This window comes from Vanellus vanellus, assembly GCF_965231255.1.
Source record: "Vanellus vanellus genome assembly, chromosome: 1".
Lineage (NCBI taxonomy): Eukaryota > Metazoa > Chordata > Aves > Charadriiformes > Charadriidae > Vanellus > Vanellus vanellus.
The window spans coordinates 203,094,561-203,122,296 of NC_138905.1; the positions used below are offsets into that span (position 1 = coordinate 203,094,561).

At 40.3% G+C, this 27,736-nt stretch overlaps 1 protein-coding gene across 6 annotated transcripts; it reads right to left on the reverse strand.

Moving 5' to 3' along the window:
• Nucleotides 1–482: 482 nt before the first annotated feature.
• Nucleotides 483–27,448, reverse strand: MPHOSPH8 (M-phase phosphoprotein 8). 6 transcript variants are annotated; one of them, XR_014269989.1, is made up of 15 exons: nucleotides 27,126–27,446; nucleotides 22,246–22,401; nucleotides 20,486–21,340; nucleotides 17,382–17,478; nucleotides 15,662–15,868; nucleotides 15,061–15,186; nucleotides 14,886–14,974; nucleotides 13,614–13,754; nucleotides 12,717–12,803; nucleotides 10,639–10,793; nucleotides 6,001–6,155; nucleotides 4,519–4,646; nucleotides 3,744–3,827; nucleotides 2,477–2,877; nucleotides 483–2,378 (listed from the first exon to the last, which is right to left on the reverse strand). XR_014269989.1 is itself a non-coding variant. In XM_082494457.1 (14 exons), the coding sequence occupies exons 1-14, from the start codon at nucleotides 27,402–27,404 to the stop codon at nucleotides 2,836–2,838; spliced, it is 2,559 nt and encodes an 852-aa protein (XP_082350583.1). In that variant the 5' UTR covers nucleotides 27,405–27,448; the 3' UTR covers nucleotides 483–2,835. The 6 variants fall into 6 exon arrangements, 4 of the variants coding, with proteins under 4 accessions (XP_082350583.1, XP_082350582.1, XP_082350585.1 ...); XM_082494457.1 differs by having other exon boundaries at nucleotides 483–2,877; nucleotides 15,662–15,826; nucleotides 27,126–27,448; XM_082494456.1 differs by having other exon boundaries at nucleotides 483–2,877.
• Between the last annotated feature and the right edge of the window lie 288 nt (nucleotides 27,449–27,736).

Consider the following 27,736-nt stretch of genomic DNA (forward strand, 5'->3'; position numbering starts at 1 on the left):
CCATCCTGCTGGACTGCACTGGCTCTGAAAGATTTCCTAAAGGAAAAAGATTTTACACTGGCTGTTTTCTAGTACTATATGGGAAGGCAAAGGGTGAGAACAGAATTGTAGCAGGTACAGAGAAGCAGAGCATTTTAGGACAGCCTTCAGGCACGCTGAGCAAGCCTCACTGGCTGAGGTGGTAGCTCTGGGCTATCCATCTCTTCCATATATTGAAACAGCTTTCTTCCATCCAGACTAATCAAAACACATCCCATTTTTCTAAAAATGGGTGCAGAAAGCACAGAGGACTTGTGATAAAGTCAGCTGCATCACCCACCAACCCTCAGTAGCTGTGAAAGAAGCAATGAATGCAAGTACTGCTGATGTGGCAGAGAAAGATAATGAATCCAGCCCCTCAGAGCAATTTATTGCCAGTGCAGTTCACAGGAACAGCAGCTGCTTGGCCACAGCAAGAAGAAACTGAGCAAGTACTTCAAAGGTATTTCTCCACAGTTCCTAAAGAGGTGTGGTTCTTTTTTATTGTAGCTACTTTCTCTTCATCCTTTGTCCACTAAAACCTCGTTCTTAGCAATTGGGTAAAACCCATATAACAAAATCAGACAAAAAAAACAGCTTCAAACATCTTTTCATATGCCTTTTATGCATCTTCAGTAGGGATTTTTGAAGTTGTATCACCAACTAAAAGAGAAAGATGACTGCAAAATCCATCCCCCCAATAAATGCACCATGAACCCAAATTTTATTCCCATGGCCTGTAAAACTTCTCCCTCTCTTCCAAATGCCTCAAGGGAAACAAAAAAAGAAACCAAACCCCCAAACAAAACAACCCTCCCAAATCAACAAGCCTTTGACAAGCTACTTGCTACGTCAACTCTTGGAGCATTACCAGACACTTTGAGGTTAGACTGTACAACAGTTTCTAAAAAGCATCTATATTATATGGACATTTGTTCAAAAACATTTTGTCCCCCCACCTTGAACAGCTCAAACATTTACCACGGACCTGTGCTGTACAGAGCTTATCACATGCACACTATACCCTTATGTGGACAATGCCGGAGTAGCTGAGGGAGGGGCAGCCGCGTACATGAAAACTGTCACTCTAACACAAGGAAACATGGATGTCCCCTTTCCTTACATCGTGCATGGTGACTAAAAAGAAATGCAGCTATGTAAAGTCCCAAGTGTCAGCAGTGACATACCTGATTTTCAGCCAGTGCTTTTCATGCATATCAGGTGGCCACACTTTGCAAAATGAGGTATCTAGCATATTTCGAGAGGTGGAGGTACCAAGTCTGTGCAAAACCCGGACTTGGTAACATCCCATCAACACTGTTTGCAAAAAGGAAGGCAACTATCCTCAATCAAACCAGAAAGGAGCATTTGTATCTCATGTTGCTGTTCTAGTTTTACATAGCTTAATGTGACATTCCAGAAAATTGAAATAGTGTGCTTTGTTACTTACTCATTTGGCATCGCTTAAATATGAAAGTTTTAGACTTTCAAGGAACAAAAATTTAAAAACTGGTTAATTGAACTTTATATTAAAAAGTCACAGTTCTTAAAAGGATACTCACTATGTCTTCACCATTTTGATGGTGAGCACTCAAATACATTAAGAATTCATCCACAATAATCTTGCTAATAAGACAGGCACATAGTGGCATGTAAACTACATGTGGCAACCAGAACAGCAAAGGCACAATCTGGATTTTTTTTTTTTCTTTTTTTCCTTTTTTTTTTTTTTTTTTTTTTACTTTTCAAGATGTTGGTTAATTTACAAAGAAAAATATTCTATACTTCACGAAGAAGTCTTACAATTATATTTTATAGCACAGGACCATTACAGAACTGCTGTCATCTGATAAAATGGGTCATTTAAATAATAAAATAAAATAAAAAAAGATAGCAGCTCTTTGCACCGAGGAACTGAATATCCGACTTAAAGGGCAATACATGGATCCTCTATATATCTTCTTGTCCAGAAAAAGCATTGCCTGCACATTTAAGGTAGTTAACAAGTTTTCTGGTTTGCTATTTTCAGCTTGTATTTGTTTTCCTGTGTGTCACTTGACTAAGAACAAAGAAGTGAAGATGTCTGTAAGACTGGCAGTTGCTTCTCTAACACAAAAGTAGTTTTAAAACACCGATTGCGATCCTCTATGACCTGCGCCTGTTCAGATGTCTTTGTTCATACCTGCAGACCGAGCTGCTTTTGTTCAAAGGGAATCACGCGAAGCATAACTGCGTCCTCACTGGGAGACAATGGCAGGAAAAGTTGCAACCAGAACACAGCCCTCAGCAATTCAAAGTTAAATCTAATGCAGTGACTTCAAAGTGTAATTTCTGCCCACGGCTCCAAGAATATGACAGTTCTGCATTTTACATAGAAACATTACAGTTAGAGTAAGTAGAAAATTTTAGTTTACAAATCGAAGATCTTTCTATTAAAAAAGACATTTCACGTAGTTACCTTAAATACTTCTTATATGCACCATTCCACATTGTGGAAAAGCTGAAATATGCAGTCTGGACTCCACAAGGTAAGGAAAAACAGAATTCTATGTATTGGCACAAATACTTACATCTACATCTGTACAAAGTAAAAAAAGCTGACAACCCTGTCCCACCAGCGCAGCGCATCACTGAACTGCTCTTGAACACACACTTTCCTACGCGACTGCCAACAAAGGACAGTTCCCAAAGATGGGAACTTAGTCTTAAGAGCGCGGTGCCAAAAAGTTCCAAACTGCTTTGTCAGTCTCTGAACAGAGGAATCAGAAGTATATCCAAAAAAAGGTCAGTCGCCTCAACATGCTCACAGCTGTGGCGTCACTGCAACTGCACTCGGTACGCACCTATGAGCAGCTTCACCTGTAAAAGCAAATGAAGACTGTTCACATGTAACTACTGTGTTAAACACTTCTAATACAAGAAAAGCACAAGACAAGGAACACAATTGCTAGTGAATAAGAAAAAAAAAAAAAAAAAGGAATTTACAATGTGTGTTTAACAAAATCAGTTCATAGCAGCCCTACTGAAATATGAACGGCTTGTAAAAGGACTCAAATAGAACACCACTGCATGAGGTGGTGTTTAAACAAGTTAGACCCCTATCTGAGCTAGACATACACATACACTTTCATCTGAATACAAGTTCAATGTTTTCCCTTAAAAAAAAAAAAGGGCACAATAAACATTTAAGTGTGAGTTTTCAAGCTGAAAATAAGAAAATTTACTGGTGCATCTTCCAAGGACAAAAATAAATGCTACCAGAACAGGATCTGTTACTCATCTTGTAACATGTAGCAGGACTACTGCCTAAACCACCTGCAAAATACAATAGACTACAGAGACTACTGAAAAGCAGAGTGCATATCCTAGTAAATACTTCCAAGTTCTCCTAAACACAAAGCAAAACCATCTGTATGCAAAAAATAACTTGACACTCTGTGTATCTGTTAGTCATTAAACTGACAATATAGATGGGGAAAATGTTTAGCTGTAACACTACTTTATGCTGGTGCATGAAGTGTTCTGACTGCAAGATAATTATGACAGAACTAACACCCCTGGCAATGTCGCAGGATGGAACTGTAGCTGACGGGAACTGGGATGAGGAGACAGTGGGAAGTCCTTAGTTTTACATTTGCAACATACAAGTAGGAAGCATTTAGACTATGGAAGAGTTATTGTACAAAAAATTAATATAGACATTTAATTTTGAGAGCATTCTGTACCTTGGCAGTAGGAGCTTCTGCCAACCGTATAAAAAGTTTGTTAAGGCCTGCAGTAGGGCTGAAGGAATAAATAAAGTGACTATCCTAAAAGGAAAAAGAAAACGGACAAAGTTAATGGCAGGATATGGCTGAAAGCGCTATGCGAGCAGACTAATAGAACACAACATTTTAACTATGCAGTTTTTGAAAGAAAGTTGTGTATGCTGCAAAGAACCTCTGGTGCAACAACAGCGAAAGAAGACTTGAAAAAACATGCATAGCGATGCATTTAACAGATTTAAAAAAAAAAACAAACCACAAACAAAAACCCCCAGAAATATGAGGTAGGTTATTAAAACAAAGCAAAGTAGTTATATTTAAGAACTTACTTGGGTCAAAAACTGGAGGCTAGGTGAATTTGAGAGGTGAAACAGCTTTAAATTCACAATTTTCACCTGCCTGCTCAAACCAAGTCACAGAAGACTTGAGGCTGGAAGGGATCTCTGGAGGTCATCTAGTCCAACCAGGCACCACCTGGTGCTCGAGCAGGGCCACCTAGAAGCAGGTTGTCCAGCACTACGTCCCTGCCTTTTAATGCCTAAGTTTTTATGGAGTCTAGTATATGCAAGCTTTGTAGTTCTCTCCATATACAAAAAAGAATTAAGTTTCATTTAAAAAAAACAACCCTACCATGATAAAAAACGCTTCATCACAATACTCAAAATCCAAATTAAGGCACTAAGATTTCCCAGGCTGCTCCATAAAGACTTTATAAAGCAGTTTTATGAAAATTTACCAAAAATACAGGGAGCTGGAATTTGTCATTTAAAACCACAGCTTGTACACTGCATGGTCCACAGAGCCGAGCAACGACTTCTTTACCGAAGAAATTTGCATGGAAAACAAAGAGAAGAATTCCAGATCCTGAAAGGGAAGGCAATTCAGTCACATGAATTTGAAATGAAATCCATTATTTAGAACAACTGCATACACTGAACATTTGAAGACAGTTAGGTACAAATGTATATATAAAAATATAAATATTATATAGTATATATTAAACAGCAATGGAGTATCAAAGCAACATGCAGAAATCCAACCTCCCAAGCCAGTACGTGCCAGCACAGAACACAACTGACTTGGTCACTAAATTAAGGTCTTTTGGCAGCAGAAAGAATTTTATGTGGCTACTTGAAAGGAAAGCAAAATGGATACAGCAGCTCTTGGTACAGTTCACTTCTGTGGTTTTAGGTTTACTTAAAGAGAGTTATGGAATTTCATGTGGTTTGGGTTGTCTATTCTCTTGGTAGGGACAACCGAGCCAAGTCAATTACAGATATTTATGAGCTGCACTGAAATTCAATAAGCAACAATCTTCAATACCCACAAAAGCCTCATTTTAATACATAAACTTATATAAGGTTTCTAAATTCTATAAAGAATACCAAGAATCAAGAACTGGAAGACTTATATCACAACTCTTATATCACAACCGGAAAAACAGGCAAACACAACCACTTTCAATCTTAGTTTAAGTAGTATTTCAGTCACATGAATGTATTACTTCAAGAAAAATCGGTATCATTAGGTATTTTCCTGATTTACTCAAAAAGTGACTAAAAATGACGCAGCTAAGCCAAGCATCAGATTAGTATCTGGATTCCTGAAAGAACGAAGAAACATTCCCAAGTACCTTGGGAATTTGATTCCCAGCTTTTTCAAAGGGTCTGGGGGCAAAACAGGGCTGATACTGATTGATGCTGGCTTCTTTTTTATAGTGTTTCTAGACTGCACTTGATTCATGACAGCGCTGTGACAATACTCCAAGACTCCAGTGCGTTAGGTACTGTCTACAAAAGACTATGAGATTTTCTAAGTCTGCTCTTATCTTTTTTCAAAATTATTAATTCTAAGGTAAACCACTCCTTTCCTGTAATACCTGTCGCTTAGCTAATGTAACCCTCGCAAAGCTAACAACCCATGAACAGAGGAAAGATGCTGTGTGTGGCAATAAAAAAACCTCTTAAAAACCCCCCACCAACATTCACACAAACCCCACCCACAATGCATCAAAACATCGCTGTTCTCCCTATACTCCATAATCAGGCCATCCTTAATGTAATATATTGCAATATAATAAATCATATAAAAAAATTTGCATAACAGATACTTTAAGACATACTTACAAGGCGGTTTCTTAACACACCGTTCTACCTCTTTTTTCCCTCCCCCAAAAAACAAACAAAAACCCCACCACCAACAACCACCCCATCCCTACCTTCTGGCACATTTTGTGGGGGTTTGTAGTTAAAATCTGTAGAAAAGTCTGGCCCTTCACAGAGACGGTGACAGGCAATTGGAAAGACTGGCTCCAGCAAAGCAAGGCGAGCTTCAAAATAATCCCTGATGGTATCTTCTGCTACTCTTGAGAGCCTAAAAACACCAAACAATGAGCCGTGTACTTCACATAGTATAACTACTGTACCAGACAGACTTAATGAGAGCTGATGCAAAAAAGGATTCCAGATTACCTTTTTGGACTCCCAATTTTCAGGAGTGAATGCTTTCATCACTTCATCATTGTTTACACATACATGAACCCCAAGTCCTTTCTTAATAAAACATTTTATCAGTGATCTGTTTGTGAAATTCATCTATGGGGTCCACAATAATAAAAAGCTGAGGCAAATACGCTGCAGCAGATTAAAAAAAAAAAATTCCAACTAACCACATATTTTGAAGGCTCTTTATGTAGAAAGATGTCCCCGGAACACCATTATGTACCTAGTGGCTAAACAGAAACAGACAACTGCTTCCCCAACGCGGCTGATTTATCAATCTGACTGCAAGTGCAATGTAAAAATAAATAAGTCACTGTAAAATTTTACTGGCAATACTATCAGAAAAATGCAGTTCCCAGTTAAACTCTACTAATAATGCAGTGAAACAGTAGAAAAACTACCATAAAATAGCCAAATTGAGGGGTTTTGTTTGTGTTTTGGGTCGGGAGGGGAGGGTTTAATGTTAGTGAGTAGCCTATCCTTCAGAGACAGACCACAGTAACCACCAGTATTTGGCACCTTTACAAGCAGGTTACTAAGTAATCATCTGCAGAGAGCTGTTTTGACACAAATAGGTTTTAAAGGCTTTTGCAAGGCCAAGGTCCTGACTCGCAGCTTTACAGCTTTTTCAGCTATAATCAAGAGCAGGCTCCCCCACCGCCCTAGCTGACATTGCCATCTGCACAACCTAGAACTTAAGCGTTTGATAGGACAGAAACCACAAGAATTGCCATACCAAAGCAAGCCCAGAAGCCCATCTAGCCCAGTTTCCGGATGCTAGACAAAGCCGTATTAAATATGGGAAATTAACCAGTTTGGGCTCGCTGTCCTAGTTTCCAGCCATCTGATTTAGAGGCATCCAAAACTACAGACTGCAGCCAAATCGCACCTCTCCTTAGATCTACTGAGTCCCTTCTACAATCCCATGCATTTGTGACCACACCATTCTGCAACAATGAGATCCACGATTCAGTTTTTCTGTGCAAAATATTCCTCCAGTTCAAACCTATCACTAAATTGTTCCAACAGGATGGCCTGTAGAACCTGCCTCATGGCGTTGGGTTATCTTCTGTTGTTGTTTTCGAATTTTATTTTAAATTTTAACCTTTTAATGTGTCCCAAGGTGATGTGTACCACCGCCCTGGGCCTATCCTCACAGAAGCTTCTCTGTATCTCTGATCATCTTTACTTTTCCTTTTTGCTTCATCTGTTTTTGAAATAAGGTAACTGGAATGGCACGTGCTATTTAAGGCATTCAGACCCCATGGATTTAATTTTTATTTTCAGATCCACTACTACCATATTATCTTCCTTTTTGACTGACAAGAAGCACTGAACTGTTATTTTCAGGTAACGAGACTAGAAGCTTCCTCAATTGGCAAGACCTGTGTTACTCCCTGTATAATTCACATTACTGCCAGTGATACCCCATGGATATAACTTTGCATTTATCAATCTTTAATTTCAACTGCCATTTCACTGGCAAAATTTCATGTTCAAGATCTTCCAAAACTCATTATTCAGATTAGCCCAAACTGAAGGTGGCAGGTTTTAAATAGCAAACAAACTGGAAAAGGCATCGAATAGCGAATGAGTGAAAAAGTTTCAATACACTGAGCAGCAGGTACCAGACCAATTTTATCTGTGTTCTTGCTGTTGCCTTCAAAATCTTAACTCACAAGTCATGCCTTCCCTCCTTGGGGGAAAATCAGCATACTCCATTCATACACTTCAATTGCTCCTGCTGACTTTAACAAGTTTTCTTGTTTGAAAAATTATTATTAGTTTTTATGCAGTTAGTACTTTTTTTTTTTTTATTTAGCCTGCTAGATAAAGAAAATATTCCTTATAGCTTTTATCTGCTCAGGACAAAAGTTTGATGTGATGATCTACAATACCTCAGACAAACTTTACAGTGCATTAAAAATAGTGGCATGACAATACTTTCCTCCCAGTATGAAACTGGATCAGAACACATTAGTTCAGCAAAAATAGCACAAAGCCTAGTTGGAAGCCAGTCACTACTGGTGTAGCCCTGGGGCCAGTACTGGGTCTGGTCCCGTTTAACGTCTTCATTAACAGCCTGGATGGGGCAAAGTGTACCCTCAGCATGTCTGCAGATGAGACAAAGCTGGGAGGAGTGGCTGATACACCAGAGGGTCATGCCACTATCCAGTGGGACCTCAACAGGCTGGAGAAATGGGCCAACAGGAACGTCATGAAGTTCAACAAGGACCAATGCAAAGCCCTGCACCTGGAGACGAACAACCTCAGGCACCAGTGCATGCTGGTGGCCACCCATCTGGAAAGCAGCTTGGAAGAAAAGAACCCAGTGGACACCAGGCTGAATGCGAACCAGCAACGTGCCCTTGCTGCAAAGGTGGACCATGCTAAGCTGCATTAGGCCAAGTACTGCCAGTAGGCCAAGGGAGGGCATTCCCCTCTGCTCATCACTGGTGAGACCACACCTGGAGTACTATGTCCAGTTCCAGGCTCCTCACTACAAGAGAGACATGGACATACCGGAAAGAGTCCAATGAAGGGCCACAAAGATGATGAAGGGACTGGAGCATCTGACATATGAGGACAGGCTGAGAGAGCTGGGACCGTTCAGCCTGGAGAAAGCTCCAGTGGATCTTATCGATGTGTACATATATCAATAGATATCTGAAGTGAGGGGGCAAAAAGGATGGAGCCAGGCTCTTTTCAGTGGTACTCAGTGACTGGACAATGGCCCACGGGCACAAACTGAAACACAGGAGCTTCCCTCTGAACATCAGGAAACACACTTTTACTGTGAGGGTGACCGAGCACTGGCACAGGTTGCCCAGGGAAGCTGTGGAGTCTCCATCACTGGAGATACTCAAAAGCCATCTGGACTGGGTCCTGGGCAACCAGCTCTATGTGGCCCTGCTCAAGCAGCACTGTTTGACAAGATGACCTCCAGGGGTCCCTTCCAACCTCAACCATTCTGTGTTGCTGTGATTGTCTAATTTTGTAACCGAGTTCCTTTAGAATTCATAGGCAAATACAACCTTGCGCTGGAAATGTATTTATTTGTATTTGACTGGTCTGCACTAAAACATTTTTTACATGACACTCCACTTTGCAAATGTTCCACAGATTTCTCTGCCTTAGAGAAGGGCTCCCTAACCTCCATTATGACCACCGCTGCAATGATCACATGGGAAGGTTTGCTTATAGATCTTACTTTTTAGTCTACAAAAGACTTTTCAGACTTTTTAGCATGCTTCAATTTCGTATTTAATAAGGTTCTAAATGAAAGAGCACTAATGACTATTTAAAATAGAATAAGAATATTGGTAGTACTACAGCATGTATCGGTGCCCACTACAAGGCAGTTTCTGTCAAGACAGATTTAGGACGTTAGCTTATGGGAAACACAAGAGATCAGAGACAGAAAACAGTCAGGGCTTTCTAAACACTAAAATAGAAGAGAATGAGCTTGGACTACAAACTACGTGACAGATTGTCTTATATTATATAGATAAACCATTAGGATAAAATCATCATAGAACAGTAAGAGGATCTTGCACTGAGACAGTGTTCTTTCAGCACTAACCATGTATTCATGGCAAAATCTCACCTGCTGCAGAAGCTCTGAGACCCTCCTTGAGTCTTCTCCAAGTTTAGAGATTGTCGGTTACAATTTTCTGCCCTGATATGTTAACTATCAGTATTCCTCCAAGAGCCTGCTCCTTCTCTTTATGCTTGTCTCCATTTAGCATCCACATGCATCAGCTCAGTGTACTTTCACATGACCATACGACATGAACGCTTCGCATACCACGCACACTGCACTGCACTTCAGCCATTCTGTTGTGTGATGAAGACTTTTGTTTCCATCATTTACTGGCAAGAAAGTTTTACCCCTGGCACTCTCAGCTCACAGCTGACGTTTAAAGGTCCAACAACACCCTAACTATGTGCACTGACTTTTCATGATGTTTTTGTTTGGTGTTCTTTTGTTTGTTTCTAATTTTTTTAATGCTCTTTAGAAGGGTATTTTATTTGGCATGCCCTAATAAGCGTTTACATTCAACTGTCTAGTGCTTATACACTTTTTAGTTTTCCCAGTTGCTGTATTTCTAGTTTATGAATCTTTCACTTCTAGAAATTCCATTTTCCTCCTTTCCAAGTGTTTAAGCAAGTGGCTGCTAATTCTCTTAGCTCACATCGTTTTCATTTCACATGACTTATCAGTTAGCTTTCTGCCCAATCAGATGTCTTCTTTCCTAAAATCTCCCCCTCTTCCCCTTGACTTAAACCAAAATTATGACATGCTTAGTATTGCAACCTTCACCAGAACAAACTTTAAAGTACTGTTTACTCACGTTTCCAAATGACTCTTGAGCTGCTCATACACCAGTATGTTATTGCATTGTTTCGCAAAATGCAGCGCACTGTTCTGATGCTTTGACAAAATGTTACAGTCTGCTCCGCTTTCAATCATGAGCCGCACTATATCAGAATTCCCTCTTTTACAAGCCTGTGCAGAAAGTAAGAAGATGGAAGGATGGACAACAATTACAAATCCCCCGTTAGAACACAGCACAACATTGAAGTAAGCAGAAGTGCAGAAATTAATTAAAATCCAAAGTTAGCTACAATTCAGAAAACAAGTTTTAGGTATTTGCTCTGCTAACTCAACTCAAAACTCAGGATCACACTCCATAAATATTTTGTCTTTACCCAGGCAACACTACACATCTGATCCCACAGAAGCAGCAACACTCAGGATTACCAAGTGGACTTCATTAGAAAAAAAAAAACTAAAAAATAGACAGAATAACCCCAAAAGTTCTGTGAAAACATCTAACCTGCTGGAGTTCAGTAACTGTAAACTTTCTTGCAATTGTTTACCTGAATAAATGGGTTTCTGCAGAAGCATTCAGAATAACTAAAGGAACACTTCTAAGTCTCTGTTTCTAGGAATCTCAAATGATACTTCAGGTGTGCAGTAAATTAACAGAATTTGCCCCAAATTGTTATTTAGCCATGTTAAGACAGTCACTGTTGCCAACTGCTGAAGTGTCCAAGGCTGTTCAACGTTACTTACAGCAAGAATTTCAGGGCATGTCAACCGAAGACTTGACAAAAGTATAGGAAAGTCTAAAGAAAACCTCACTTTGAAGAATGCAACTCAGACAAATCAGGGAAAGACACAAGAGAGATAAATTTCTAACTTCTGAAAGGCCTCATGAAGATAACTTCTGAAATTTGTTTCAGCTCTGAACTTTCACCTGTGCTTTCCATACATAATCTTCCATAATAAATAAACCCATCTGTCCCCCACAAACAAAATCCCACACCTCCTCAGGGAAAAGAATTAAGTGCCAAAATTGTTTCCCCTCTCTTTTAAAAGGTATGATCCAACCCCTAAGATTAAATAATAGTGACTCAATAAACACATTTATACATTTATCCACATACGGCCAAACTTGTTCCAGTAAGCTACTGGAAACGAAGACCATATTTTTTTGTATCTGCACAGCATAACAAATACCTGGAGTAAGTCACTGTTGGCTGCCAATGAGAAAGTATGTACAGCTGTGCATCAAATACTAACAGAACCTTTAAAAACAATGAAGGTTAAAACTGAGGTTCACAGAGGCAGCCAAATTATGAAGACATTTTGGACTGAGGTGGCTGAAGAAGCCACAAACATGTTACCGTTTTCTTTACAGAAAATGTGAATTCCCCACATTCGTTAAGCCTTGCAGAGGATAGAAGAGAAACAATACCACATTTGTCTTGGACAGAAAAGCTTTTGTAACCTCTTCTGCAAACAAACTGCCTTAAACAGCCTACATACAAATACAGCAACTTTAACAGGAAGGGGAACTTTGATGAAATTATTTGATTTAAACAAAAAAAAAAATTAAGAGGAGCACAGACCGTTTTAAAGGTCTCAGAATTCTCTCATTACAAAAAAATAATTTTAAAAAATATTTTAAAATTTCCTTTGTGATGGAGGGAGTAAGGTACAGACCAGGCAGTGGGAAGGAGACTGCAAACCAGTTATTTTATTTCTGGCCTGCAATGAAACAACAAAAGTCAATCACAGCAACACCCAAGGGAAAGAGTCTCCTTTCTAGAATTTTTCTCTTCCTGCTGACAATCAGATTATCTCAGTTTTAAGACCGCATATGCATTTCTTTGAGCAAAATAATGGAAGAGGATGATGAGCCACATTTAGCACTGTATGCTGACGGCATCTGCATTTATTGTTTAGACATAACAGTACATTAAAAAATGGATTCAAATACTGCCTAGAAGAACTAAGAGTAGTATTTGTATTTCAAATACAGTACACGTTCCCTAAATCAATTCTACAAATATGCTTTTATGATTTATTAGTTTGCCAAAAGTGTTTACTATCAAACAGTGCCAGTACAAACATTGATTTTACCTTCATTAAAGCAGTTTCACCACTGCTCTGCTGCATGTTCACATATGCCCCAGCTTCCAGAAGAATAGCTACTGTTGTTAGAAAATTCTGAAAAAAACCCAAACAAACAAAAACAACCAACCAAAACCACAAGACAAGTAAGTAGAAAATATTCTGGTTTTCTTTCAGAACATATAGCAACATTTATTCAAAAACCATCAGTAAAATCCAAAGCACGAGGCATGACACAATTAACATTGTTCTCTCCCATGGCTAGCAAAGAGCAATTCAGACTCAGGCAAGTAGACAGCCACGAGTATTTACAATTCTTTTTTCTAAATCTTGCAATAGTGAACACCACAGGAAGAAAACAGTATGCTTGCATTATTCATCAAACTGGAATCAAGCTCCCTTTTGGCCTTTTATCTGATGTACACAGGAAAACCAAAAAGAACAAAAGAGCTCACCAATGAAACATCCTCTAACTTACTGGTCTAATTGGTCTTAGTCTGAGCAAAGCTTGCCACCATCTCCATCTCCCAACTCTCAAATACTAAAACCTGCTTAACCAGATATTGGTTCTCAAAGTTTCCCAAGTTTGGATCCTGTGTAGCCAGAGATTGTAACAAGCAATTCTAACACAAGAACTTCAGCCCCCATGACAGACAAGTTCAGGGATATCCTTTGCTTCCACTTTCCCTCTAGGTAGCCCCGTGATATTCTCTACTTGGGGCAGGGTTTGTGATCAGAATTTATTTACACTAGAGTAACCACAACTGCTGAAATTATGCAGTGAAGGTCACCCTGCTACATCCTGCTAACTGCTTTCTGGCATCATCCAAGGGGAAAAAAAAGTGCTACTTTTAAATGGAAGTAAAAGAGCCAAGGAACCACAAACACAACAATAACCACGCCAACCTTTTCAGCAGCGTGTATCAATGCAGTTGTTCCATTTTTCTGTCTACCATTAACTTTAGCTCCTTTCCTGATTAGGACCCGGAGAAGGTCATCATGCCCACCAGCAGCAGCAAGCATTACTAGGGTCATCCCACTTGAGTCCTGCAACAAGAATCATTGCCATTAAAAAAAAATAATTAAAAAATCAAATACTTTAAGATAAATTAAAGCCGCAAGACAAAAATTGCAAGTGCATCAACAGGTTTCAAAAAGATTCCCCTCCCTGGCAGAAGAATTCACACATACATGGCTGCCAGATACTGACAAACTATCACCTCCCACTTCTTTTGTTCATAGACCTCACACTCCGAGCGCCATAATCTGCAAAACTTGTAACAAGAAGGAGGAAAACCAGAATGAGCCAGGAAGAAAGGTAGCAAGGTATCTGAGGGTGGGGAAGACAGCAAGAGAGTGGAAAAATAAATCATCAGCCACTGGAGGAAAATCACAATGGCTCAAGTCAGCTGCCACCACAGTGCTGCTTTTGGATTTTATCAGAGTGTACGTATGAAGAGATGTCTGTGAGGGGCCAGTCTCCTCACTCACTCCTGCATTTTCCTCCAGACACTACGATTCAAAGAACATGTGCTTGCCTCAGTAGTTCATTTGGCATTTTTTCTACCATGCTACAGAAGTCTTAACATAATGTGTAGTTCTCAAAATGCTACATAATGCAACCACACAAGATCATCAGTGAAAATGCTGATATCAGAGATTTGAATCCTCAAAAATGGAACTATAGTACTATTCAACAGGAAAATAGATCCTTGAAAGAAAAAACATTAAGAACACAGCTGATCAAGAACTGGCAGAAAACTAATTATTCATGGAGTGAAATGGTCCCAGTCTGTCAAACAGAACCCTCAATTATTTTTTTTCTTTGCACCTATAGATGTTTTACCTAGTTTAGCCACTTGACCTATCATCATTCCAAACACCATGTAAAGTTGTACATTTAACATTCAGTTAAATCCAGTGGGCAAATCTGCTGCAAATCCAGCTACTGGGATACTTCCACCAAACTTCACTTCTACCAAACCTCATTTTTTCTTTGGAAGAAGTGGATCACAAATATTGAAGCCTCAAATTCTGTGCTCCCTTTTCTCTCCTTGTGCTTTTTTTCCCCAAGGTGAGACACAAATCTGCTACTAGGAAGAGGCGAAAACTTTTCAAATCCAAATTTGTACTCTTTCCTCCTGCGCCCCCCCAATATTTCTACTGCAGAAAATTTACCTCTTGATCCAGATTATATTCCTCTTTTGAAGAAAGTGCCATCTTCACTGTCATATAATCTCCACTTTTAACAGCATCCCTCAGGAGAGCTAGAAAAGAAATTCAACTCAGTTATAGGATGCTTCACTTTGAAATGCCAGCTAAGAAACGCCCCTTCCCCCCAGCAACTACTCACTACTTGATATCGGTTCTGTTGACACATGATTCTCATCTTCTCCATCAAGATGCTTCTGAAAGTCTTCCAGTGTCAGCCATTCTAACTGCATGTCCATACCCAAACTCAAGACTTGCTGCTTGCCATCTATCATGTATTTGTTTTTATGGAAGAAAAAACATAAAATAAGTAACTTATCAATTTCCAAACCATTCATTGCTTGCTATTGCTTCAGTTATCAGCAGCTTAACATACTAATACTTTTCATTAAAATAGACTGGGAGTCAGCATGCAATGGTTCCAAACAAGGAAGGGTATGTTACAAATGGACAAAATGCTTTTACGTGAAACAATTTATTTGTTGTACTAAATTAGGCTGAAGTGATAACAGATGGTGAACTGTAATAGCAGAAACACACTGGAAACACACACTGAAAAGTTATCACCGAGTCTCAAAAGAAAACATCAGTTCAGCCTCCTGGGGAGACAAGAATTAGAGCACTAAAAAATGCAAGCAGGAACACAGAAATTATTAACTGCCAGTGCTCAGCTTTTCTCTCCATTTGTTTCTACTGCTCACCAGAGCTCTCCATTTGACACACATGCACTACTTCTCAATCACCTTCTGCAGCAGCGTAAGTCCACGTGTCTGTTCCGTCTCTTATATTCCTCCTTTCCTTGTACACCTTGTTGTCTTTTGATTTTAATTCTTCTATAAATTTATATTCTAGCGAAGATTCTTCTCTTTTGCAGTTATTCTCAGAATATTCACTTTTTTCTTCTGAAGCTATATTAAACAAGTCAAATGCACTTTTGACGTCCTTAAAGCCTAGAATATTAAGACAGTTACCAAGAGTGGCTACTTGAGCCACTAAAGACTATTACATAACAAAGTTTAAGTGAGCGACCAGAGTCCATCTAGAAAAGGTCTGTTCTCTTTCCATAAGTTAATCATTGCTGAAGCATCGGAGCAAGCTTAACAACATAAGCCAAAAATCGGGGAGAGCTAGTTCACCTCCAGCAACCCTGACGAATCTGAGTTCTGACTGCTTTCAACATGGTACCATCTTCTTTTTAAGAAATGCAGTTTAGAATTATGCATAAATTACTACTTTGAAAATATGGTTCAGCATCTGTGATGAACAGATGGAGGACACATGCTGTATATTAATTATTATTATTATTTTTGTTACTACTTTTCTTAAGCATTGTCAGCATCTATGCTATTTTCAGTGAAAGATGTTTCTCTAGCAACAACTATTTGAAGCATCATAGCTCCTCCTATATCCATTCATGATTATCAAAGGTGGAATTGCCTGGAGAAGAGAAGACTCCGAGGAGACCTTATAGCAGCTTTCCAGTATCTGAAGGGGACCTGCAAGAAAGCTGGAGAGCTTTTTACAAAGGGATGTAGTGATAGGACAAGGGGTAATGGCTTCAAACTGGAAGAGGGTAGATTTAGAGTAGATATTAAGAAGAAATTTTTCACTTTGAGGGTGGCGAGGCACTGGAACAAACTGCCCAGGGAAGTTGTGGATGTCCCACCCCCGGAGGTGTTCAAGGCCAGGCTGGATGGGGCTTTGAGCAACCTGGTCTAGTGGAAGGTGGCCGTGCCCATGGCAGGGGGGTTGGAACTAGATGGTCTTTAAGGTCCCTTCTAACCTAAACAATTCTCCGATTCTATAAATTACCTAGTTTTCCTCAGTTCATCCTCATCAGAGTAATGAGGGAATTTATCCTGAATAAAATCATCCAGAATTTTACCAAGATCAAGAGTGGTAACATCTAATACTCCATTATACTACTAAGAACAGAACTACAACCTAGATATTTTTCTTCATGTATCAAATCATCCAGTTCTGGTGATATTTTAAGGGTTGTATAAGATTGTGTATCATCATTGTGGCTAAAGCAGCCAGAAGTTTGTCTGATGGGAACCTCTACTAGTTTTTCTAAACACACGAAGTGTGTATTCATAATATCATCAGAACACTACTGGAAGTAGCCAATACTTGGATGAATTTCTCTAAAAAAAAAAAATTAGTCACATGCCACAGAAGCATAGTTGACAAAATTAAATGAAAAAGGGCAAAATCTTGACTCGTCTACAAAAAAAGTTACACTTCTATATACTTTCACACTTCATACATGAAAGTACAGCATTCTTATGAGGTATATATTAACAAAGACATTAAACAACAGATTTTTGCTTCCTAAAATAAAAGCAGAAATTCTTGTTTCTGGTATGTGGTAGAAAACTATTTAACATCCTCTTGTAGAAATAAGAGGAGAATGACCTGAAGGGTCTTTTCCCTTCTCTCTTTTAAGCAGTTAGCACTTACTTTTTAGGCCCTTTTGTTCTTTCCCACTCTTTTCTTCCTTTTCAGACTCTTTTTTTTGAGATTTTTCTTTTGTTTCAGTTTTCGTTACTTCTTTCTCCTGATATTGAGAACAAACATCAAATTAAAGTGGTAGAGAAAAAATGGAAAATAAGCTCCTTTTACCACTCCAACAAGAAAATATATTTAAAAATAATACTACTGAAACCTGTATATAACAGACTTGTGGACATTCCTAAGAAAAGGATTAAACAGATGAGTTAGAAGTTAAGTCTGTGAAGGCTTCTTCTGTAACAGAATAGGTGTTATTTCCAAAATAAACCAACTTGATTTTCAGACTTTTACTGGATCCCAGCCATGCAAGGTACTTTATGGCATGAGGTGCAGATATGTCAAAACCAGCATTTTGAAGGAAATTCAAAATTATGAACTTTTCATTTGTTCCAAATACGGAACCTGAATATAATGTAATTATTTCAAAGTACTTGAAGCGCCACATTCAAAGCAGTTATGGCAGTACTGACTTGAACCTCAACTGAGAAAACTTGACATTTGTATGTAGAACGTTCCAAGTTTTCCAATTTACAAGTACAGAATATTACAGCAACAGTCATTTATGAAAATCAGACACTCAGAAAAATCCACCCAAACCCATCATATCCCCACAGAAGATTGAGCTTAGCAATATTCAATATCACAAAAGAAATTTATGGTAGACATAGATATCTAATCAAATTTGCCGAAACAGAATTCAACTGCCTCCACCAAAGGCTGCCATTCTCCTCCTGTAATCCTCTCTCTCCATTCAGCCAGCAAATTCCAAACTGCAGAGTAGGTGTGACAAGGCTCCTTGGCATGGCTTTGTATCAAGCCCTGACACTAGCCTGGTAGACGGAAGTGTGTTGGCCATGTGAAAAGCTACCCCAAAAGAAGTCCCCACAAGAACTACGGACTGAATTTATCAATAAATGCTACCATTTCTTTGACACAGAAAAAACGGCAATTAAAATAGATGCATTTGGTGTATCATCCTGTGTTAGCAGAGCTGAGGCATTTAATCTGTCTTTCTTGTCATCGTCCCCGTGCCCCCCCCCCCCCAGAATCTCAGCTTTTGATCACTGACATGATTAACTAGTAGCACAGACAGCTGTTAATGCCAGCAGATACCCAGTATTTAGGAGGAGGCCCATAACTTACTAAAGGGGATTACCAGATATTTGTTACACAGAGAAGCTGTTAAAATCAGTAATTCTGAATTCTATTCCAGATTTCCAATACTGATCAGATGCACAACATACACCACACATTTATTTTTGGAGGTAAATCAAATGGAAAGAATCGTTTGGCATGCAAACTGACTCTGAACAGAGAATACTGTATTATAAATTGACATGGCAGTATTCTGTAATAAGAGCTACATAAGGAAAGACAGGTAGCTGAAACACATGCAATGATTTTATTTGAAAAGAATAATCTGCTTGGGCCAACAATTCAGTGACGCCAAAAAACCTCCAGAACTCTCCACCAGAAACAAGTCCACAGCTGCTCCGGAGAATAACTAACCAGTTACAGAAAACATTGTTTAAACCTCCTAGACTAAAAAAAGCAAAGAGCAGAATGCCTTCCTGCTTCCTTGGTACCTTGGAGCGTGACCTTCCATGGAGCACAGCCATGAGAAAAGCATACAGACAACTTACTGAGAGTGCTGGCTGAACAGCCATAAGCAAAAACAACTTTCATCTGCTGTTGACTTCTTCATGTTTGGGGTGACAGGATTTTTATACTATTGGTAAATAAAACAGAACTCTGAAGATTTATCTGATTATCATCACTGATGTCTCTCTCTTGTGAATACTATAGCCTTGAACTATGAGACAATACTTGAGTAATAAAGGGCCATACCATTTCAGTTAATTAAATAACTTTGAAACTGGCTATGCCTTATAGTAATTGCTTAACCTTGTTTACAGGAGCTTTCACCGCTAAGCTCCTGCAAAACCACTATTTTGTGTGGCTCTACTCTGAGATTATGACACGTAATTCCCTACCCCAAAATCAACTTCCTCATGTTTAAGGTGGCCTACTCCATACATACAACAGTCTCAAGCAGAGGACCACAGCTGAACCTACAGAAGAAACTTGCCACCACACAATTAAGGCCTCAGAAGAAGTGGGATATAATCCAGTAAGTATCAAGGTGTTTTGGCTGCAATGCTGTTACAAATCAGAAAGGGGTTTCTCTGAGCAGTCCAAGTTTTATGAAGTGCAATCTGTACTAGAACAGTCTGAAGCAACTGAAAAAAATTATATTCTCAGAAACATTCCAGAAATAGGTGGGTTTTTTTTCTTTTTTTTTCTTTTACCTTTACCACCCTGCTTTTCTTAAAACACTGCTGTATTAAATAGGGAAAAATAAATATTCCAGTATTTGCTTAGCTCATTTCTTAGAACAGGTACAGCATTTGTAATTAATATGAAACCGTATCTTGAAACTAAGCATGTTCTATAAGCACCCCAGGAATTCCCCAAGACAAGCCAGCTGCACAATTATCTGGGAGACTTGGGTTTAGAAGTCATTTCAGCATTCCAATTCTCAGGTAGGTGCTAACCCAGGTAAGGTACAATGGAGCGATTGGCTTTTGAGAGAGATCAAGTGTGTGTTTTAGCTCAAAAGTGCACTTCACCATGCAGTACTGGACAGACAGTTGCTCAAGACTGAATGTCTTGACAAGTAGAAAAAAAGTCAAATTGCAGCACCTGTTGAAGGTGGGGAAAGAAAGCTAAAAATGACAGCATGCTTTGGAGGAACAGTAAATTTCATTCTACATAACTACACACAATAAACAGGAGGAATTCATACTTTCACATTTAAAGACACTCTTCTCCCCTAAAGTGTTCCTTTCCTTTATACTGTTCACAATCCAGAAATTTTTCGGTCTCTTGTCTACATTGTGCAGTGGGCTTTCTTTAGCTTCATCCAGCTCATTAACTTTCCAATTTCTATTTTCCTCTTTGCCATCATAACCAGTAGCCTTTTGAGATAGCTGTACCTTAAAGACGTTTGATTTAACCTCCAGCCCCCACCCCAATGCCTTAACATTGCTTACCTCGCCAGCTGAATCAGTGGACTTGCACCCTCTTTCATCAGCGCTCACTTTCAAACCCTTCTGCACTGGTGAAGTAGCAGGTGACACCTTCTCCAACTCTCCCGGTACCATTTTTACTTTTTCTTGACCTTTTTGCTTTTTGTGCATGCTTTTCTTCTCTAAATAGGTATCTTGAGTTTCCACTTTTCTACCTTCTTCTTTATAATCTTCAGCTTTCTGAATTTTTTTCTTCTTTCTTTTAACCTTAACATCAATACTATCATCTTCATTACTTGCTGATCCATCAAGATGCCTATCGGCAATGGAATCTTTTTCAGCAGTTTCTTGTTCCAATCTCTCTTCTCCACTTACTACCTTTTGCTTCTCATCTTTATTTTCAGAATTTAAGTCTGAAATTTCATTATCAGTTCCTTGAGAACATACATCATCTAGAGTACTTGATTCTGAGTCAAATTGAACATCTCCGTGCTTCTCCTTCCGTGATTTTTTATTTTCTCTAGAATCTTCTTTAGATTTTATTTTCAAATCTTTAAATTCTCCCTTCTTTTTCTTGATTTCTTTAGTATCTTCTTTCTTTTGCTTCTTTGGGTCCTTTGAATCCTCCTTGGTTTCTGAAGTCCTTTTTTTTGGTTTTGAATCTGAAACCAAAGCATCTGAGGAATTTTCACATTCTGTTCTGGGTTTTTCTTTGAGTTTTGCAGACTTAGACTTTTTCTTCTTCAGATCATCTGGACTTCTATCCTCTCCATCTTTTGACTTCTTCTTTTTTTTCTTCGGTGAAACATCATCTTTTGTTTCACTTTGCCAGTCACTATCAGATTCTGCTTCAAATACATCGTCATTTAGAGATAGTTTCTAAAAGGTAGGGAAAAAAAGAAAAGATTTCTTTCCCCATTAAAATGTATCATTTTGGTGTAAACTATACAAAAATTGTAGTAGTGGTGCCTGGGAAAAGTAAATTCTTAAGCACTTTAATCTTTTTGTCATTGCAAACATCATTCCTCAGTGCCAAATTGTAAAATTTGTAAATACAATTCCAGCTTACTTACCTAAATTACATTACTAACTGCTTGGATGAGAATCAATACACAAACAAGTCAAGTAAACTAATCAGACACCCAACAGTTAGATTCCAGGACAGAACTACAACTGAACTTTTTTACATCAAAAACTTGATTTTGTAAAATTTACCTATAGGTTTCCCAGAAGCAGGGTACCAGTTTAAAAAAAAATAAAAATCTTACGCTTCATTTTCAAACTGACTGAGCAGTTAAAAAATAGAAGAAAAATCCATATGCTGCCTTCTTGCAATTAATCTTTCTGTATTCCTACCTTAACAAATTGAATGGTTAACATGCAAAAATTCATCAATCTGCTACACAAAGCAGGAGAGTGAATTGAGCAGTACTCAGCTTCACTGACAAGGCAACATGCACATGGGTAGGGAAAGGGGGTTGTTTAAGCTGTCAAAAGCAAACTAAAATGACCATACATTGTTTATATAGTTCCATTAAAAACTGAAATAAAGTTTAGAAGGATTTACAGTCTACAAGCAAACTCGCCAATTAACAAAAAAATCCCTAACCAGAGAGCAGCAACAATATTCAGTTTCACATGAAATGAAACACTTATAGATCAAAAAGATTCTTTAACTCTTCTTAATTACATATCCCAAACGTCTTCCCTTCTCCCTCCCTCCATTAGCAGAGCCTAGATAAGGAATACGTCTTCAGTGGAAGATGGTAAAGAGTGAAACAAACCTGTATGTCTTTTTTAACGGGTTTAGGCTTACTGTCCACAATCTTTTTTCTGAATTCAAGCAGCACTTCTTTGCAGTCTTCCAAATGAACCTCTGGTTCCCAGGTATCATCATCAGAGGTATATCCTTTCCACCGTACTTTGTAGAGAATTTGACCCTGTGAGAAGAAAACCCAACATTTAATACAATGCAGCACAGTATTGCATCATCTACTCCTTTCTTGGGGATCTCAGTGGATATATCATTTTGTATATATAGAAATGAATGTAATGGGAGTTCAACCCAATGTTGACATAAGAATTCCCAGAATTATTTCCATCTGCAACACATACTGAACTAAGTAAGTTGCAAAACATTTCAGTAGTTGGAGTGGTTTTATCCAAAATACGTGCAATATCTAAAATTTGTTCAGAATCACAGCTACAATGTACAAGTATAAATTCCCGGTCATTTTACTGAAATGGATCTTCTGACAGTTACGATTTTTTTTTTAATTTCTAATATTTCTTCTGTAAAAATGTCAAACTTGAATTGCTTCTCTTTGCTGAAGAAGTTGATATAAAGCCTTTTTATAATGCATTAACACCATTCACCTAGTTTTATATTGTAATTTATAACCTATGTTAGATTTGTAATCAATGCTGCTTTTGATAAACTGAAATACCAACAATTAGAAAAAAAAACAAACCCACCAACGAGATCACGTTAAACCTAGACAAAATCCGAGCATGTGCATCTCAGTGGAATTAGTTACAAAATCTTTGGTAAAAGATTACATACGAAAGCCCTAGACCAATTGTTTCAACAGTACTTAACTTCACCATAGGATGAAACTGAACCTTTTAGTCTCTATCTTGTTTTTTCACTAGATTAGAAAGTTTTTTACCATTAAAAAAAAACCTGTTCCACCAAATTATCTCTTGCCTTTCTCCTAAATAAATTAAGTAGTCTGAATCCTTATGTTTCTCAAGATGGACTCCTTTTCTTGCTGAGAAGCAAGGCTTATTAGCTCGGACTCAGCGTGTTGCTGATATAGCCAGACAAGTGGCCACTCGGGACCTCCAGCACCAAGCTTAACTGAAAAGCAGAGACATGTCCTATGAAATCAATGCGGTTGCCTTTATTGATTAAACCTCTTTAAACAGATGTATGATAAAAGCTAGCACCAAACTTAAGAAAATCAACTGTCCATACAAAAGCAGCTACTAATGAATTTGAGGCAACATAGTCATTCCTGAACTTCTTTTCTAAAACAAAACAAAAACCAAAACAAAAAAAGCACGCACAAATCAAACCAACCCGCAGAAAAAGTATTATCAAGCGTACTAAGGAAAGCACCTTTGGAGAGGAAAAATAATAGTATTTCTTTCTATCAAAAATAGATTGATAATGCTCTGAAAGATCCTATCTACACTGCTAACCAAGCCCAGAAAAGGAAAGGTTCAAAAGAACTGTCATTTGACACTTACTATTAAATCTATTTATATCCATAAATTTATGTTTTTGCCTGAGCACCATTAACCTTTGACCAAGTGTATATAAATGACATTAAACTTTAGCAATCAACTCCCCTGCCAATCTTCTGTGTTTTGCTTCACACACATATAAATAAATAGCCTATATTCATTACATTACTGTAATACTTCTCCTCTTATAATTTAGCTTAACCATACACTCTTTATTTAAGAACTAGTTTTCAAAATCATCTTCGCCTGTCTTCTTCTTTCTTCTAATGGGATTACTCATGAAATAAACAACCAGTAACTTTCTTATTACAGTCAGAGAACAACTTAGGTTATAAGGGATCTCCAGAACTATCAAGTAAAATGCCCTGCTCAAAGCAGGGCCAACTAGATCAGGCTGCTCAGAAATCTGCCCAGTCAAGTGTATCTATTCGGATTTCCCTGTGTTCCAGCTTGTGTCCACTGCCTCTCTCATCCTTTCACTGTTCACCTCTGAGAAGGATCCAGCTCTGTCCTCTCTACATCCTCCAATTAAGCAGATATAGATACCACTATGATCGCCCCTGATTCTTCTCCTCTTTCGGCAGAGCAAACCCAGCTGTCTCAGCCGCCTGTCCTCCAGCTCCCTAAACTGTTTTCATAACCCTTCACTCCAGTATGTCCATGTCTCTTCTGTCCTGGGGAGCTCAGAACCTCACACAGTACTCTGGAGGCATCTCAGCAGTGCTGAGAAGAGAGGATGAAGCATGTCCCGCAACCTGCTGGCTACACTCTTGGATGCTGTTGGCTGCCTTTGCTGCAAGAGTTGCTGACTCGTGTTCATGTCTGTGGGGACTCCCAGCTCCTTTCCCACAAATGTGCTTCCTACCCAGCTGGCCTCTCACCTGTGTCTGGCAGTACAGGGTTATGCCATCTCAGATGCAGGACTTCAGTCAGCTGGAGAGTTAGTGCTACACCCTTGTAGCTCAGGTACAAAATGAGCTAGAAGTCCTTTTTTAATTAATTGAGAAAGCTGGATAAAATGAAGTCTAATACAAATGTAATACTATTTGGCTGTTGAATGACTCTACATCCAATTCATGGAGAGTGACACAAAAATGCAGCTTAAGTAAAGACAGGAGATTGATCAACATACTAAAGATACATACACAGCCTACATACACAGTGGATGTATGTGTGTGTACGCATGCACACACTCACCTGTCAACATTATTTTACTCAACATCATTATTTCCTTCCTCTGTATCACTTACAAATAATAGACCACTTCCGAGCATTTTTATACTGCTGTAGCTTCTACGAGAACTAGTGATGGGCCAGAACCAACCCCTATGGAAAGGAGTATCACCATGTCATTAAAGAGCAGTTAAAATTACCCATTTCCACTGGGGAATGTCATGAGCCTATTGCTTTAGTATAACTGTAGTGCAGTATGAAAGGCTTTCTAGATATACTGAGAGGAAACATTTCCAAACTTTTATTGCTTGTTCTCTTAAGTAGGACATGTTAATGTTTCACTTTGCAGGTCTAACTCCTCAGCCCAATCCCATCCTAGGAGTGCTGTCTCTCATGCCACTGCTACTACCAGCTCCAGCAACACGAGGACTGTGAACGACAGCTTCCCTGAGCAATGCTCTCCAGCTCTCCCACTTCTGCAACTGTGACACTGGAACACTAGCCTTAAGCTGTGCTGGACAGTGGCTGACTCGGTGTATCTGCCTGGACTTTGTATCAGACTTGGGAATCTGCAAACTGGGAACCACCCAGTCTAAAGCAGACTACATAAAATATACTCCACTGAATGTAACACACAGCTTTTTCCAGCCATTTCAGAAGTTAGGACTGGGTGTGAGTATCTGTCTTGCCATGTACTTTTGAAGCAGAGGAGCATAGTCCCCATTGAAGAGCAACAGATGCAACTGGAGACCATGCTGCCAAGCTACAACCTACACGTACTGGGTAAGGCACATGCATACAGTAGAGCTAACTGCACTGACCCAGCCTGGAAACCTCAAGTGCATACAGACAGCTCAGAACTTGCTGCAGAATGGGCTGCTTGGAGGAGGATGATAGAAAGAGGGGGCATAACACACCTTTGTACCAGCACATGCCAATGACATTTTTAAGAGATGGTACTTGATGTATTCTGGTACTCTTTAGAAGTGTGTGGAATGGTATGACTCCCCCAGCCCCTCCTTCTGCCAGCACGCAGATTTTAGGCTCCGTTGCTGGAGGGGGGAGAAAAAGAAAAGCAGCAGTCCTCTTGTTTTCAACCTGACTGATTATTTTGACCAGCATTTCATATAGGCAAAGCTATAAATACTGTATTACCTCAAAAGCCTAACATTCTTAAGCCATCAAGACATTTCAGCCAAGATGCAATCTAATCATGACAGCATCACAAATATCTAAGAAATTCTTAATCTAAAGGTTCTCCAACCTAAGGGTTTCAAAACCTTGATGTTTCAAACTAAACAGGCAGAATTCTATATCACATACCTGATTGAAGCCTAAAATAGAAGCCATAAATTAGTTAAACAACGTTCACACACAAAATCATTAAAAAAAAAAAAGCTTTGCTAATTATTTTTTGTATTTGAAGTTTAGGAAATTTTAGAAGAACTTCAACCAGTGTAGGCTGCTTTCAAAGAAAGAAGAGAAGATATGATATTTCTGCCTAAACAAAGCGAAGATCACTGCAGCTAGTTGTTTTAACTGGAAGAAGCCTCTTGTCTTAAGAGGTCTCCACACATTTTACAAGCCAGGAAAACAGTGTCTCACTAAACGTACCTTGAAACCACCTCCAACATCTCCATTATGTTCAATCCTGCTCATTTCTCCACTCACTTTACATCAAAGCACCACTGCAGTTCAGCCACAAGAGCAGAGAGTAGTTTAACAACGCAGACAAAACCAAAAAAAACTTAGTAAAAGACACTCCAGCTTTAGTCTCCTTAGCCAAAGCTGTGAGATACAAGAAGCTTCCTCGCAAAATCACGCACAACGTGTTTTAAGCCACACTTATAACGGTACTGCTATTTTTGCGTGGTCGGTGCCGGACAATCTGCCCGCGCAGCAGCTCCTGCCCGCGCCGCCCGCCCGCCCCGCCAGCCAGGGAACACCCCGCCAGGCCCGCCCTGCCGCCAGCGCACGGCTCACCGCCGCTCCCGACCCCCGCGCACCTCCTCGGGCGAAACCCGACCCCAGGGCAGCCGCCGAACCCAGTCAGGGGGCGGCCGGGCTGCCCGCCAGCCTCGCCGCCGCCCGCCGCAGCGGCCTGCCTGTGGAACCCGCCGCCGCCGCCCCTCCCCGGGGGGGGGGGGGGGGGGGGGGGGGGGGGGGGGCCGCCGCAGCCTCAGGAGAGCGGCCGGAGGCGCCGAGCTGACAGCCGGTGGCGGCGGCGGCGCCGCGCACTCACCCCCTCGGTCTTCACGTCAAGGATCTTCTCCACCTCGAACACGTCCTCCTCCTCCTCGCTCTCGCCGCCGCCGCTGGCCTCCCCGCCGGCTGCTGCTGCCGACGCCGCGCCCGCCGCCTTGCCAGCCCCAGCCCCAGCCCCAGCCCCAGCCCCGCTGCCGTCTTCCTCCCCGTCCTCCTCATCCTCCGCCGCGGCCGCCGTCTCCTCCTCTTCCTCCGCCCCCTCCAGCCTGGCGGCCGCCGCCGCCTCAGTCCCACTGCCGGCCGCCGCTGCCGCCATTTTGGGCCGAATTTCAAACGACAACGGTGAAAAGCGGCTGCGACATCCACCGCCGGGCGAGGAGGGAGCGAGGCAGCGGTCGCAGCCAATCGGCGCCCCGCCAGCTCGTGACGCGCAGGGGCGGGGCCCCGAGCCCGGAGGCCTTCGTGCCCTCAGCGGCGGTAGGAGGCCCCTCCGGGCCCGCCCTCTGGTAGGCGGCGGGGCGGGCTGTTCTCCGGCCCACTGCCCACCGCAGAGCCGGGCGGCGGGAGCGGGGAGCACGGTGCTGTCGGCCGAGGGGTCGCCAGGTGTCCGCTGGAGCTGCCTGTCTGCAGGTCGGGCCGGGCCTCGCT

Coding starts and splice junctions, on each gene's coding strand:
- MPHOSPH8 (XM_082494456.1), bottom strand. CDS start 27,404: ATGGCGGCAGCGGCGGCCGGCAGTGGGACTGAGGCGGCGGCGGCCGCC. Junction 14,975..15,060: donor AACAGAACCGATATCAAGTA/GTGAGTAGTTGC, acceptor TTTCTTTTCTAG/CTCTCCTGAGGGATGCTGTT. Junction 12,804..13,613: donor TGATACACGCTGCTGAAAAG/GTTGGCGTGGTT, acceptor GGTTTTTTTCAG/AATTTTCTAACAACAGTAGC.